This window comes from Puntigrus tetrazona, chromosome 18, assembly GCF_018831695.1.
Source record: "Puntigrus tetrazona isolate hp1 chromosome 18, ASM1883169v1, whole genome shotgun sequence".
Classification (NCBI taxonomy): Eukaryota; Metazoa; Chordata; class Actinopteri; order Cypriniformes; family Cyprinidae; genus Puntigrus; species Puntigrus tetrazona.
Window position 1 is genome coordinate 13,636,604 of NC_056716.1, and position 17,153 is coordinate 13,653,756.

The 17,153-nt window shown below is 39.1% G+C and overlaps 1 protein-coding gene and 1 long non-coding RNA gene across 6 annotated transcripts in view; one reads left to right on the forward strand and one right to left on the reverse strand.

The window, feature by feature from the left end:
* LOC122323141 overlaps positions 1–17,153 on the forward strand; it is an 81,797-nt gene that overhangs the window by 24,545 nt on the left and 40,099 nt on the right. For 3 of the 5 annotated variants that reach the window (XR_006246953.1, XR_006246954.1, XR_006246951.1), the window contains exon 3: positions 15,153–15,237. The exons of 1 other annotated variant lie outside the window; for it this stretch is intronic. This is a non-coding gene — a long non-coding RNA (uncharacterized LOC122323141). Of the gene's footprint in view, positions 1–15,149; positions 15,238–17,153 lie in introns of all 5 variants that reach the window. One more of the 5 variants, XR_006246952.1, reaches the window with a different exon arrangement.
* Positions 6,788–13,989, reverse strand: pld3 (phospholipase D family, member 3). Its single transcript, XM_043216799.1, is given in 13 exon segments — positions 6,788–7,797; positions 7,922–8,021; positions 8,613–8,775; positions 9,784–9,923; positions 10,128–10,325; positions 10,945–11,072; positions 11,150–11,267; positions 11,342–11,356; positions 11,359–11,524; positions 11,712–11,872; positions 12,460–12,510; positions 12,661–12,728; positions 13,802–13,989. Coding segments are annotated over 12 exon segments (1,455 nt in total). The 5' UTR covers positions 12,688–12,728; positions 13,802–13,989; the 3' UTR covers positions 6,788–7,609.

Genomic DNA, 17,153 nt, shown 5'->3' on the forward strand with positions numbered 1-17,153 from the left:
TAATGTTAACAAATGACACCAAAATGTAGTACACTTTTTTTTTTCAGTGAATTTAAATAATCATGTGCTTGCTTTGGTATGTTAGCCAACATCAAAATAAACGTATACTACGTTACAGCATGATGAAAGCTTATTAAAATACAGTGATTTAAAATACTATTTAGGGTAAAGCACTGAAGTGCACTATTTAAATGCGTTTCGAGAAACGGTGCATGCTTTAAGCGGCCTTTTGTTAATATTATGCTGTCTACAAGCGCAGTGTTTAAAAATGCACACCGCAGGAGAACACTTAAGTCAAGCGTGCTTCTTTTCGGGGCGAGGGGCGTCGCGTCGGCAAACCCACCTGCGTCTGAGGAGGGTGTCCAGGTGACCCGGAAGATCCCTCGCAGACACTCACACATGGCAGAAGACGAGAGACACGCTCACACACACCGAACACGCATGCCACGCGCCGCCGATACGGGTCAGACCTCGGGCTTCCAGACAGCATGAAGCGGAGACGCTCACTGGCTCGGGAAGAGAGGGCTGACCCACGCAGGAGGGGGTCGGAGGCGGACGCAGAGGGCGATTTCGGGTTTCTTTGTTGGGGGGCATGTCGGTGGCAAAAGTGAACGAAAAAAAAAAAAAGAAGGATGTGGACGGAGGCCGACAACAGGGAGACAGGACTGAACGGCATTAGCTGGCGCTGAGAGTCAGCAGTTTGCGGCCTCCTGACTAAAGCTCCCGTCTTTTGTTCGTCAGTGCCGTGGCTTTAGTCCCGGCCCAACAGGGCCTTGTTATCGGGCTTAGTGAGAAACAGCTATCAGGGCTTCTGTCAGACAGAGCTCAACAGCTCCCACAATATAATTAAAAGAAAAACACATTCCCTCGCTGGCAGTCAGAAACAGGCCCGGACAGAACACCTCTACGCTTCCTTCACACAGGAGCTGGCCAAAGACATGCAGGATAGGACGCCTGATCGGGGTCATTCTGAAAGGGATAAATAAGGGCCTGGTTGGCCGAAACAGCATCTCAGTAATGCAGTTTACGCCAAAGACCGACATTAGATAATATATCAAAGTTTGACTATATATGCAGTAATTGTTTTAAGAGATATGTTAAGGTGGTTTTAGTTAGTATGTACTTAGATTTAAATTAATCATTTGGTACTATGCACTTGTGTACATACATATATATATATATATATATATATATATATATATATATATATATATATATATATATATATATATATATATATATATATATATATATATATATATATATATATATATATATATATATATGTATATATATATATATAATATTTTACATTTACATTTGCGCGCACCTAACTGTATGTTATTTGCTATTACATGAAAATTTAGATTAAATGCTGTTAATGAACTTTCTCGACCTACTTAAGTAGGATTTAAGTACAGTTTCAGTATGTAAGAGTCTGCTTTAACATATTCTTTTATTCCTGCGATCATAGCTGCGTACTCATCATTACACTTGAATATAATGAAGATAGAAATTCAACTTTTCTTCACAGGAATACATTTAATTTCAAAATATGTTAAAATAAAAAAGTTTTTAAATGCAGCACAAGGGACTTAAAAAAATAACAAACTCAAAACGGGTAGTGTGCGTAATTTAAATGCAATTGGTTGAACTTAACTAACCTAACTAACTTTTCATGACCCACTTTGTTGGGTTTTAGGACATCTTTGTACGTATTTTCACAATTACTTCTATTGTTTTTGAAATATGGTTAAATTGTCCCGCTGAATGCACTGACGAGCAAACACGTCATACGTAATATTTTTGGAATTAACCATTTTTGATGACATTGCTATTTCTAACATTGAAATGTTGTCATCATTTACTCATCCTCGAGTATTTCCAAATCCGTATGAAATTCTTTGTTCTGCCGAACACAGAGAACGGTATTTTGAAGATTATAGCCTGGCTGTTTTTGGTCACCATTGACTTCCATAGTATTTTTTTCCTACTATGGATGTCGGCTGTGACCTAACTGCTTACAAACGTTTTTTTCCAAAATATCTTCCTTCGTGTTCGGCAAAACTCATACAGGTTTGGGCTTATACTCGACGATAATGACGACCGATTTTTCTATTCCTTTCGTCACACGATGCAAAGCATAGCTTTTTCCGTATGCTTGCCCATTTATGACTATTTAATGTTTGGTGTTTTTAACTGGAACAGTACGTGGCGTATTAATAGTGGGTTTCTTCATCCGAGGCGAAACTAAAGCAGTTTTCAAACACGCTCAAGTGGCTGATTATACACCGACCGCCTCACTTTAACCATTTTCTGGATGAAGCCTCTTGAATGATCTTCATATTTTCACACATTAAAACCCCAGACTCCAGGCTCATGGTGTTTCATTTGAGCTATGGTGTTTGTAAACATATCTATAATTCATGCTCTGTGAATAATAGTCTTTAAAATGCAACTTCATCTACTTTTTTTTGGAGTAAAGGCCTCGGTAAGAGCTCATCGGCTCATTTAATAAACGTCATAAAAGCCTTTACTAAAAATACTTCCTCTGCTGTGCAGACTACAGACACACGATATCTTCTGACCATGAAGTATGCCGTTTAACTGCTCAAATCAAGATTTTTCACGAATCAAAGGGTTATTTATAGCATTGCTCCCCTTTATATCCTTCAGCTGTAAACTGAAGCTCGCTCGTTTCGGCAGAACAAGGACTAAATGCACTTATTTAACAGGACCATTTATTCACAGCATACAAAATGAACGAATAAAATGTTCGAAAAACCTAATATACAATTGTTTCATATTACAATGAGATATTGTGGTATATTTAGGGTTATGTGCTTCTGGGAAATGTTTAAAAACCGCCACATCCATATCTTCATAAAAGCTGACTTCCGGACCAATTTCATTAGGCGTCCTGAAATGATAAATCAGAAACAAATATGAAATGATTAGTTATGAATAACAGATAGTAACACACCACAGGGTTTTATTGCACTTATCCGATAACAAATTAAAAACGGTAACGCTGTGAAATATTATTTAATTTAAAATAACTCTTTATTAGAACATTTAAAAATCGTAATTATTCCTGTGATACAAAGCTGAACTTCCAGCGTCGGTCCAGTTCAATGATGCCGAAATTCTGCTTTTTTCACCACAGAAATAAATTACATTTTAAAAATACACTCGAATACGCTTTAAAGAAATAGTGTGTATCATTTATCAAAAGCGTAAATCTCCCATAGCGTCATTTTGAGGGCGATTGGCCACATTACACCTCCACCCTTCTTCCCCTGGGCGGCACACACACACACACACACACACACACGCACGCACACACACACACACACACACGCACACACACACGCACACACACACACACACACACGCACGCACACACACACACACACAGTCACGCACGCACACACACACACAGTCACACACGCACGCACACACACACAAACACACACACACACACACACGCACACACACACACACACACACACACACGCACGCACACACACACACACACACACACGCACACACGCACACACACACACACACACACACACACACACACACGCACACACACACACACACACACGCACGCACACACACACACACAGTCACGCACGCACACACACACACACAGTCACACACGCACGCACACACACACAAACACACACTCACACACGCACACACACACACGCACGCACACACGCACGCACACACACACACACACTCACACACGCACACACACACACGCACACACACACACACATACACACACGCACGCTGTGGCTGTGGAGGTGACCCCGGGCGCAGGGTTCGAGCCTGGAGAGGGCCCCCGGCGGGGTTTGGGGTCTCCTCGGGTTGCTGTCTGCACCTTCGTCACCAAACCGGCCCACAGACAGGTCCGGGTGGTAATTAAAGTGCAAGAGATTTCACACACACACACACACACACACACACACACACACACACACACAGAGACAGAGAAAACCACACAGTCTCACAACAAAATGCTGGAGCGGATGCACTGTAACCTGTAATTATTAACAAAAAGTTCTTATAATGATCAAGGAAAAGTTTTACTTAATATTTTTGCATGCTGACTTGCTGCGCAGGAAACCTTTTTTTATTATTTTCAATGTTGAAGACAGTTGTGCTGCTTAATATTTTTATAGAAACCATGCTACAATTTTCCACATTTGTTTTAATGAATAGAATGCTAAAAACTTAATCTTCTTGTAACATTATAAATGTCTTTAATGTCACTTTTGTTCAATTTAATGCGACACTCTTTCCCCACATCGTTATATTTACCATTACATTTTTATGTAATAGGACTGCATTGGGACAAATTTTGTCAGTATTTATATTTTTAAGATTTTTAAGTAATTGTATCTCAGCCAAATATTGTCTTATCCTAATAAACATACATCAACAGAAATCCTGTTTATTCAGCTTTCAGATAGAAGTCCAGAGTCACAGCACAAGCGTTTTTGACATTGATGATAATCATTGATGTTTCTTGAGCATCAAATCAAAATATTAAACCATTTCTGAAGGATCACGTGACACTGAAGACTTGCTGAAGTGATGCTGAAAGTTTTAAAACACACTCTTTCATACTGTAATAATATTTCAAAACATTAAGCAACGTCACGTATTTTCTTAGCCTTCTGTTTTAACTCAAATGACGGGAAATAGTCAATCCTAGTCGTTTTTTGAGATACTGCAGCCAATTTAAAGAGGAGGGTGGCGTGCTCGTCTCGAGTGTAAACACAGGACGTCCTTGCAGTGACCCTCGGCAGTGTGCAACCTGTTCAGTCATTTAACACTTGAAGACGCAGCAGCAAGCCTAAACGATGCAATTCGGACATTTAGGTTACAATTTCCCTGTGGAAAAGTACGCTTCTTTACAAGCGCATTAAATAATACATTTCAGCATGAACTGAATGTAATGTTTATGAGCAATTCATTGCAATTAACAATGATTATTTGACATTAAAATGCGCTTTATATATGCATCTTTGTACATGATTAAATTATTACTTCTGTCGTCACTGAAACATTGTTAGCATACTTGGGAAAAATTGGAAATACCGGTGATAAAATGACAAATGCGTTCATTTAAAATGCGCACTAGTTTATCAACTACTTTACACGTGCTTCAACAAATCGAAATAAGTGCAGATACGTTTATTAAAACATTACAAAAGTGACATTATTAGAAAGCGCGCTTGCAACTCCGCAAGTGTTTTTAATGCAATATTAAGTCGTTTTTAATGTAATTCAACTCTCGAAAGAGATTTGTCGCAATAAAATGGTATGCAGAACATTAAAATGTTGCAGTTTAAAAAAAAATTAAAGACAAATCTATATAGTTAGTATCAGTGTAATGCATGTAGGTGTCAGATTTGTGCTTTGCATGCTGCCCTCTGGTGTACAGTTACATGCAGGACAACAGAAGATTATAAATCTCGGATTAACTGCATAATATTTAAAAACATTTGTAATGGAAGCAAAAAAATATTTATCTTTATAAATATTTATATGACCATAAATCATTCGAGATAAAATATACCCGTTGTATTGAGTTCACTGAACACCAAATTCTGAGTGAAAACCAACAAGTGTCTAATGATCAAAATCCAGGCGTCGATTTCAGCGTCAGTGTAAAATTAATCTGTCATCTCATAACGTGATAATAAGCGCGACTTTCCGTTCAGTTTTCACTGTGAGTGCATGAAAAAAAATAATACAACAATTAGCGACACCCACCACTGCTGCCTGATTAAAACACTCAAAGCACGCAGATGCATGAGCCATTGTGTAATATGCATTATTTTCATACGATTTTTGACTGTATTTCTTCAGCAAAACCTAAACTTTCCGGTTTCTCCGCCTAAATCGACCAGGTTGGAGATACGCTGGTCAATTATGAATGACCTCGGAGTCGTTCATACCCAACGTAGGGATGAAAAGTGTATATTTGTAAACGATGTCTTATTGTATATCGAGCGAAAACTCACCGCCATCTTCAGCTCTCTGTTGCGCTCCACCTCCACAGACAATCACATTTGTCCAGCAGAATTGCGACAAGTCCCGCCCTCGATTCCTAGCGGTTCGTTTTGATTGGTAAAGCTCTGCGAACGGCATCTTCACTGTCCAATCACAGGCTAGATGTGACATATTCGTTCGCGAGGGGGCGTGGCCTATCGTAACACGGGCGATAAAAACATAAGGCCGGGTGCGTGGACGAGGTCCGTGAGAGATGGCCATTTAGGGAAGGCAGCCAAGGTTAAAAATAGATAAAATAATGAAATGCTTGAAAGTAATTTAGCTGACAAACCAACAGAGCTTACGTCGGTACCAAACGAATATTTAAAGAGACGTTACAAGGGAATAATTTAAGGTTAATTGGTGAGCAGTGAGTTAAAAAAAGAAGAGAAAGCTATCTTAAAGTAATGGCTAAAACACATCTTTTCCATTTTTTATTTGACCCTCTAGCATTTTTTAAAATCTGTATATCTGTATTCTTTTATATAATAAAAAAAATTATATAATAAAAAAGTGCATTAAGCTTAGTCTCATAATAGCACTTGCTTGTTATCGCTCCTTTATTGATTATAAATGCTTCCAGATATAACATGCTATCAGATGTAAAGGAAAATAATTTTCATGGCATGTTTTAAAACATGTGGTCCCTGCTGAAGTGACCTGTAATCAAACACGAGCGGCCATTTGCACACTGTAAAATGACTTAGAAAAGACATTAGATCAAGAGTTTTTTTTATTATTAGTAACACTTCACACTTTCGTCAAACACGCAGCTCCCAAATAAAGGTTTCAAATTAAGTCCATTCTACATCTGATGAGAAACTCTGAAGTGTGCGTATTTTTAAAAAATGATTTAAAAGTTTAAAAACCGACTCACACATCCCTCATTACAGCTCGCTGTTCCTCTTTATAAAGATGATCACGTTTTAAAAGAACAGCAAGACATTTTCACTTCCAGATTAATATACATAATAAAAACCCACATACTTCGCAATTTCTCACCTTGCAAGTCTTTAAGTATAAACTATAAAACAATAGTGGTGACAAGACAACAAATGCCTTCGGAGATGTTCATAACAACAGACCGGTTATTAAACCCTGCTTCTTTGAAAGGTCGGATCCGATTAAAAAAAAACAAAAAACAAATACTGTTTAGACGCTTTTTAAATGCAGCATTCGTAATCAATCACTTTATAAAGAGAAAGCGGTTATGAACAACGCACCGAATCAACGAAAATACCATATCTCCTGAAATCTGGGTTAAAAATAATCAACAGGGAAGTGTTTTTGATGAGAGGTATTGCATTGCATTGCATTGTCATTTGAAACACGTCTTGTGCAAAATATATGCAGCTGGTCAGAAGTGAGTGGCGTCAGTATTTATCTAGTGCAAAAGTAGCTCGTGGTATTTTCGAAGCCAGAAAAGGAGCAGAAGTCTATGCTGTACATGTCCTGAAAACCATCAGCAAATGCAGTTTGACAGAGTTTGGCTCTCTGCAGCGCCCCCTGCCGCGGGAAGCCCACGGACACTAGTGGTCTAGCACATGTCTTTGCGGTTGGTTCTGTGGTTGATGTCAGTGCTGTACGGAGAGTCCCAGTCCCTCTCAAACACCGCCTGCAGCTGCTCCTGGACCGTAGGGCTTGTGGACTGAGCCTGAGTCTGGTTCACCACTAACGCAGATCCAGCCGTGTTCACGAAATAGTCACCTGACCAGTTAGATGTGCCTGGAAAGTACCAAGGAAGCAAGTATTGCAAACGGTTTTCAGAAGATTCATTGCGAAGGGTTTAGAGGTTTTACAAATGCAATAAGCAGTACCGGACATAAAAACGATAAGCAACGTGCCATACCTATATAAGCAGCTGTATCTGTGACCATGTACTTGTTATGGTTGACTCTGGCATAGGGGATTTGTTTCTGCCGAGGGTTGGCAGGGACAGTAAAAATCCTCTGTGAAAGGAAAATGGTTTGTATTCACTTATTGCAGACATATTAAAAAGGAACAGTCTACTTTATGGAAATAGGCTCATTCTCCAACTCCCCCTGAGTTAATAAGTTAAGCTTTACCATTTTTGAATCCATTCAGCCGATAGCACCTTTAGCATAGCTTAGCATAGATCATTGAATCCGATTAGACCAGTAGCATTGTGTTCAGAAATGACCAAAGAGTTTTGATATTTTTCCTATTTAAAACTTGACTCTTCTGCAGTATTTTTTTTTTAAACACGATGCTAACTGGTCTAATCGGATTCAATGATTTATGCTAAGCTATGCTAAAAAATGCTATCGCCAGACCCGGGGGTCGTCTGATTGGATCCCATTTAGAGGATGAGCCCTTTTCTAAAACAAGCAGAGTGTTCCTTTAAGCTTTTTCTATTTAGCAAGCACATATTAAACTGATCTGAAAGTGAAAGTTTTTAGTTCAAATAAATGTTGTTGCTGTATTAATTATAAATGCATAAACGCAAGGCAACCTTAGCATGGGCTCTGAGGTAATATATCACTGCCAAATTCTTAAAGAGCCCCTCTGATGGCACTCACCACTTGAACGTCCAGCTTGCTCGTGTCCTGTAAGGAAGCTAGCGAGCGGAGGAAAGGGAACATGACGGGGTTAGAATTGTCCCAACAACTGATCAGCAGACGCACTCGAATATTACGCTCGTAAGCCACGCTCCGCAGCTGGTTATCGATATCCGCCCAGTACCTGCGGGGAACCAGGGAGAGCGAGGGTTAAAGGTGACGGGCGTCACAGAGTTAAACTTCAGGGACCGGTTTCACAGACAGGGTTAAACCAGGATTAGGTCATAGCCAAATTAGGACATTTAAGTATTTAATGTTTTAAGAGAAGCCAGTGCATGTTTCTTTCAGTTGAAACAGCTCAGATTTACATTTTAGTCTAGGTTTAAGCCTAGTCCTAGGTTTAAGGCTCAAAACGTGCAACGATCAGACAGCTCCATGTAGACTGCTCCTGTCTATTTGCACCAAAATGCTAAACGAAACAAAAAAAAAATCCCCAAACAAAATGCAGCACGGTTATTTTCATTAACTACAGCTAAAATTAATTAAAATGTATTATTTCTCCCTTGACATTAACTGAAAGAAATAATAATAATAATAAAAAATGAACTAGTTGGCAAAGCAAAAGTTCTCTTTTAGTTTAAAATGAACTACTAGAGTAATAAATTCAATCCTAAAATAATCTGGTATGACTATTTTAAGGTGTTCTTGTTAGACATTATGTGTAATTACTGTAGTATTAGCAGAAAATGATGCATAATGACATACAATCTCTCTAAACCAAATCCTAAACCTAACCCTGCAAATAAGCACGTCATTAATTAATGTTATACATGTATAATTACACTGTATCAAGGACCACTTAAAATAAAGTGTAAACGCTAACTTGAATTGAAGTATTACATTAGAAAATTACAACTTAATAAAAAAGAAAACAAATTACTAAACTAAAAATCAAAAATTGTAAAGAAACGCAACTTCAAAATATTAAACCGTATTAATAAATAATAATAAAAAATAAAAACTGTGTTGCTGTACATATGCTAATAATCTTTTGGGGAATGGGGAGGATGTTTTGAGCTTTCTCATGATATGTTAAATAAAATAAGTGGTTCAGAATGAGGAGCAGATTTCATAAAGAAGGCAGTTGGCTTTAGGCTGGTTTGGTTATGAATGCGTGATGGAGGATGCAGACCTTTTGTGACTGGAGAACTCTATAGTAGGGAGATAGTTCATCACAGCGATGTAGACGAACTGCTGGGCATTAGAGATCACGCTGAGGATAGACTGCAGGTCTGGAGTCCGGCCCTCGGCGCACAGCGAAGGAGGAGAGCTCTGAGACACAGAAGAAAAACTTCCTCATTGATACCAAACAAAAACCGCAATCAGCTCAGTAAACAACGGCAGAATAAGGAACAACACAAGCCGCAAAAATTCCAAGGGCATTGGCAGAAATGCTCAGTGCATTAGACAGGTCTCTGCTTTATTCCCTTTAATGACCGAGCTCGGTCAGGTCATTGTTTGCCCGATCTCTCTTACTGATAGATAAGCGCTGGCATCAGTCCCGTTGAGTGACAGCTGCATGGGCGTGTCCTTATTGTACAGGGTGGAGTATTTGTTGGGCCAGTGTGCGGGAACGGTCTGGGTCTGATTCAAGAACCAATAAGCCTCGAAGATCTTCCCGAGATCCTTAGCAAGACAGCCGCAGTCATACACAACTGCACCCAACTCCTTCACCTGAGCATACATCAACATATCAGACACATTAAACATACACAGATCCCACATTTAGAGGGTACTGCTGCAATTTCTGGTTAAAAGTCTAAATGCATGTCTCCTCCTGTAGTAAAATGTTTATATTCGCTATCTTTCAAAGGTTTGGGGTCAGTACGATTTTTAATGCCCCCCCCCCACCAAAGCTGCATTGATTTGATTGAAAAATACAGCAAAAACTGTACATTGTGAAATATTTTTTACTCAGTATCTCACGTGATCTTTCAGAAATCATTTCAATGTGCCGATTTGCTGCTCAAGAAACATTTCTTCTTATTATTATTCCAAACACTTAGTTTTATGGAAATAACGATACACTTTTAATTTTAGTTTTTACAAACATTTATTTGAAATAGAAGTGTTTTTTTGATACATTCTAAGTATTTTAAAGCTTCGGTTCAGCAGTGATGCCTTAAATCAACCAAAAGTCAGTAAATTACACTTTTCAATGGTAGTCTAACTTCTTTCTACTATATGAGAGATGCAGAAGTAAGCGAGGAAGCAAAAATTCACAAACACTGAAATCAAACCATGTGGCATATAAAGGTCATAGGCCATAACCCTTAAAATAAACACGACCGACCTGTGTTAGTGACCTCCAGTCCATATTGGCACTTCCGATGTAAATGTGCTTCTTATCAACAATCCAGAATTTAGTGTGCAGCACGCCGGAGGTCAGCTCTCGCATATTCACCATCCTCACGTCAGCTCCTGCAGAAAGCAAGGCGTCATTTAACATAACGTTTATGTCTGCGCTTCTACACTGCGTTATTGTCAAGCGGACTGACCAGAATCCGTCAGGAACTTAACGTCGTCCGTGGATTTTTTCTCCGATGTTTTGTCGACCGCGATTCGGACAGACACCTTCCCCGAGAGCCGTCCCAATTCCTGCAGAATCTGCTCACCCTAGAACGAACGAACAAGCTCACTTGAGTAAGACGCGGCATCCCATCACTCAGCGCTAAACGTCCCGTGCTAACCTGATTAGCTGTGGCGTCTCGTGCGTGTGCGTGTCGTCGTTGGTAAGAGTCCAGTAGAAGGAGGCGATGTCCAGACTGGTCCGAGCGCCGGATATAAGGTTGAGCCAGGCTTCGAATACGGACTGGTGAGTGGTCGAGGAGTTAAACACCAGTCCCTCAGGAATACTCTCCACTAGAATGATCCTGTAAATGACATGCACGCAAACTTTAGCAGCCGACAAGTGCATGAATGTGAACTTTCGATAAAAATGCAGATGCGAAACGGCGTGCTGTGGTTAACCTCATTCACCAGTCGACCACTAAAACACTCAAAAACGTGTGTGACAGGGTGATGAACGCCTCTAATGAAGTTCCCTAGGTGGGCGTCTACCTGCAGGGATCGGTGCAGGTTTCTCTGATTAGAAGACGCTCCTGCGGTCCAGATGATTTTGAGGAGGAGGATGTTGCCATGGGAACAAGCAGGGTTTGGAGCGATAGGAGTATCAACAATATTGTGGTTAAACTGGTGAGGATGATCAGACACCTGTAATACTAAAATAAGAGATGCATCGGTAGAGATATAAGAGACAATGCACACTTACTGGTCATTATTACCCAAACAAACATCATTAAAAGGAGGATCATTATTCAGCTACAAATAATTGAATAATTGTAAAATTATTTTAGCATGTCAGAAAACAAAACTAATTTCCTATTGTACTAACAAAACAACAAATGTGAATCTACTCTAAAAGTAAAAATCTATTTATATCCATTTCTATGATTTTTATAAATTGAAACTATGAGAACGTATATTTAATTGGTGAAAAAATTTAATAAAACGACTTTGTCTCAGGTCAAACTCATGCTGTGACGCCATCGCTGTGCAAGAATTCCAGATTTAAGCTTAGAAAATACTTATTTAGATATTACCCAACTATCACGCGTCACAGTTTGGTGTAAATATTTGTTAATATTGTCATTTTTGAGGTCGGTAAGAGACGAATCCTTTGCAGTCGGTGTCTCAGTTCTATACATCGTGGCATATATATATATATATATATATACATGTGTGTGTGTGTGTGTTTTATATAGCCTTTTACTACCAGTGCCATAATCAGGATAGACTGATTTAATACCTTTTGTGAGCCAAGATGTGCTTCTCCTCTGTTTAGCTCCACATCAGCCATCTCGATCAAGACATGAAAACAAAAACAATTAAATGAAGCAAACATGGCTTCTTAAGTTTGCACAAAAACCTATTAACTACAGCCATTAGATAATGAGCGAATACAAGGAGCATATAACGATCACGATCAATTCTAACATGCATAACTTACTTTTTCGTACGGTATATCTGACTTCATTGTGTTGAGGATCACCAGCACATCAGGAATAAAGACAAACCCTAAGAAAGGAGAGACGAGTGAGCATTGCTCTGGGGAACCTGTGTAAGCGTGTTTGGGCCGTTCATTGTTCTCACGCGTCCAGCACTTCTATAGACTCGGGCTTTTTGACCTGCTCATCACAGAGAAAGAGCCAGAGGTCAGCATCAGCGCTTACAGCCAGGTGAGCGACACACCGGTCTTGATGAGCTTGGCAAATCTTTCACACGCATCCGATTGAAAGCGGAAACTTTTTTTTTTTTTTTTTAAGACGCAAGGAAAAGGAAGAAATGTCACGAGACCGAGCTTCCTGACAGCAGCATGATCCAGCGATGCGTTTTCTGTTACAGTTTGCGCAATGTCGCTGACAGGAGGAGGAAAAAATACATTTTCTTTTCATTTGACACACTCAACGCGTGAACTGCTTATGCCTAATCAATTTCCACAGGCAATTATTACGATCAAACCCCATAACCACAAGAATTTCAAAGGTCTTTAATTCGCTAGCATGATCAAAACATGTTTAATGTACAGTTTGGGGAACATTTATTCATCCACCTCACCTTTATTCAACAACACATTCATCCAAATGTATTGTTTTAACACAAAATGAAAAAAAAAATAGATATTTCACCATAAAACAAAGCGTTATTTTTCTTTTTTTTATGTCTTTGAGACACTCTGTACTACTGTACACGTGACACGTTTGTGGGTAAATGTTCCCTCACGTGAATTTAATCATGTCCTGAAGATAAGGCACTTCTATCATAAGATCCATAGTGTGTGTGTGTTTGTGTGCGACCTTAAAAGTATAAACCTGCCCCACAAAACAAGTAAGTCTGGTTTAGAACAAGACAAAACTGCGTGGCTTTTAAATACATTGTATTTTACTGTAACATCTTATGCTGGCATATATAAGCCGTCTCGGACGCGCCTGTGGAGATGCCATCTAGATAGGCAGCTCACTTACTAGTGTTTGACTCACGGCCGCGGTCTATTTCTGCTCTCGTAAGCGTAGTGCGCGTACAGTAAAGCCGCTGCACCTTTAAAAGTCAAAGTTAAGAAAAGGTAACGTTACAGGAGACGAAGGACGTACCTCTGATCTAACGGCTCGCAGAGCCAAGCATCCCGTGTGACACACGGCGGGAAATCAGCGATCGGCGAGCTCCATTCAAAGACGAAAACAAGCGCTCTCTGTTCACGACGACGACGAGGTGAAACCGGGGTAAACAACGAGCGCAGCTCTCTGTTCGTCGTCCCCTAGCGAGTGCGCTGCGCTACTAGTGCGCTAGTAGTCACGTGATCGCGTTTCAGCAACCTATGGGCGAAGGCCGCGATCATGACGTAGGCCGTTAGACTCGCTTTGATCAAGGTTTTGTCGAAGAAAAAGTTGTCGCATGATTTTAATTTGCATTTTGAAAATGTTGTTTTTGGATATTTCGGCCAAGGTGATGTGAACAACGAAACTTTTGTTATTAATCTACTCGTTTTATTACTGAGGTTTTACGTTCATAAATGTACGTTTTCTAATAGAAAACCCTCTTTCACAGTGTTTTGTAAAGAACTGGAATGCTTTTTTTATACTATTCAAAGAAGCACTAATAGAAAGGCGACCAAAACTGTCTTTAAAATTTTCGAGTGATCTGAAGGCCTTGATTGTGTGTCTTTTTCTTTTTCTCTTATTTTATTTATATTTTCATTTAATCTTCTTTGTGTCACTATTATTTTGTATCTGTTGTTCAATGCATAAATAAAAAAAAATAAATAAAAAAATCAAGGTTTTCTTAGAGGAAACGGAAACACTGCGCCGTTGGATAATAGTTACATAGTTACAGTTTTTATTTATTTATTTATTTATTTAATCTCAATTAGATTAGATTAGAATTTCATATCGAGCAAATTGCAAACTTTTGGCTAATAGCAAACTTCTCAGTCATTTTTCATCGTGTAAGCCATCACATTCAAAACGATCCATTCAATTGTGTAAAAGTAAGTATACGCGCATTTATGTACCGGAAATATCTGACAATGACGTTGTTTGTAATTGGCAAATTACCTCTAATTGCAATACAATTTAAATCAACCATTTATCAACTAAAGTATTTTCGTCATGACCAGGAAATCGAAATCTACTATGTAAATTAATATTTAATAATTGATATTTAATGACGATTACAATGAGCACGACTGGATTTGGGTTGTATATTTGTTACAGATTGATTGATTTTGATTGGCGAATAGCCACATTAGCAGCGAAATATGCCACTATGCCGAATAATGAAAAAAAAACCCGAATTAAATAAATATTATTAATAATAAAATAAAATAACACTTTTAACGTTTGCACTATAAAAAGGGAAAAAAGTACGCTCGTAGTGGTGGAGTATAAAAACGACGTTCAACAGGTGGAGGTGTATTTATGAAGTTATGCGGGTTTTCTCCAGCAGAGGGCGACACGTGACCGCAGTGAAGTGAAGACTAACGTAAAAGAAGCTCTGGAGTCAGTTCATGATGCCAAAATATTGCGGCGAGGTGAGCAAACGTTTAATTATTTATTCACATTAATCTCTATACTTCCGGATACTTCGTAGCACAGAAAATCTCCCCCAGAAATCTCATTCGCTGAGATAAATTATTAAAAAGTTACTAGCTAACGCTCAAACGGAAAGACTTAATTAATTGTGAGGCAGGTCTGTTTTTTTTTCCTCAATAGGCTGTTAGCGATTTTTTTAATCAGCCTACACGGCCTCACGTTAGCCTACGGGCCGCGCAACATTAGCATAATTCATAAAATGAACAAACACGCGAAGGTGAAGCGTTTCGTCGGGAGCGCGCTCAGACCGGTATGTCCGCCCCCGGGCGGCGCGGCAGTTATGGGAGAGTCAGGCACCCGCCGCCTGTCCAGGATGCAGTCAGGTGTCTGTCCTGAAAAAAAAAAAAAAACCCCTCACGTTACTGCACTGACATTAACGGATTAGTGCGGCATCGGGCCTCCGGCTAACTGCGAGCCCAACGTTTTGGTCGCTAACGTTCTTCCGGTTACTTTAACGGAACTTTTTAAGAGTCCGGCGTTTAAGAAAGGCTACTTTGTTTATACATATATATTTTATCGGAAACGTTTTAGAAATGTTTAATAACATTATTGATTTGAAAACATTCGACGTTCACGCTTCCACAACATAACCGAAAACAAACGTTCCCTTAACGTTTTCTCTGAATATTTACCCAACCTACAAAACTGAACATTCACAAAATGCAAAACAATTAATCAATTGGAGAAAAATCATTGTCTCGTAACAATAAATAAAGCGTTAAAATATTTTTTTAATAATCTGGGATGTCCCTTTTCTTTTTCTGTTAGCTTTTCTATTTTAAAGCCCATTCAACCCTTATTATTATTATTATTATTATTGTTAACCGTTATTATGGATACTATTGCATTTTGTTAATTGAAAAATAAAAATGAATAATGAAAAATTAATTACAATAATGACCAACCACCAATAAGAATTTATGACCCAATGTTTATATATATATATATATATATATGTATGTATAAAATATAAATAATATAAATTATTCTAAAATGTATTTATTTTTTCTCCAGGAAACAGAGAAATACAAAATAACCTTTACTTCACAGACATTGTTAGATAATGTAACACGCACATGCAAATATTATTTCTTCTATATATAAATTTTTAAATAACCAAGTGTCTCTCCTGCACCGGGATGTAGGTTGCGGTAGTTACTGCCGTAAGTTAACCATCTCAGGTCTGTTTGTATCAGCGCGAACGGTGTGTGTGTACATTACAACAGGTTAGTTCATTAGCATGCACGCAGACAGAAGTGGATTTACAAGAACCGAAGATTAAGAACATACAGCCACAAAAGCCACGTTTGCATTCTGCCTTTTAAGCACGAAAGCTGAACTGTTATTGATCGTCGTGAGCAGTCGCGATACATAACGACTGTTTATCTCATGCCCTGTTCTTTTAATGCAGCGTACGTCACAATGCCCCGAGTTCTCCTTTATTCTCAGCTCCCGCTCACCTGTACACATCATAAACCCAGGTTAGTCATTTCCCACCTGCCCGTTTGCTTTTACCTGGCCTAAAATGAAAGCTGCGTTGTAAACCTGCCTCCCATAATCCCACAAAACTTATGCAATTTCCTGCCAGATGAAAGGAGACTTTAAAAACACTTTATTGGCAAACACGTCCCCCTCCACCCTGCCATTGGAGATCTCCTTCAAACAGCCCGTGTGGAGAGAGAGAGAATGAAAACAGGCCGGTATTTGCTCTCTGGCGCTCTATCTCTGATAAATGTCACCTGTATGTTCTCATTCATCCACAATAGAGACTGGAATATGTGTGGTCGGGTGAAATGAACATGAAAAGCACACACACACACACACACACACACACGCGCGCGCGCCCGCGGTGTAA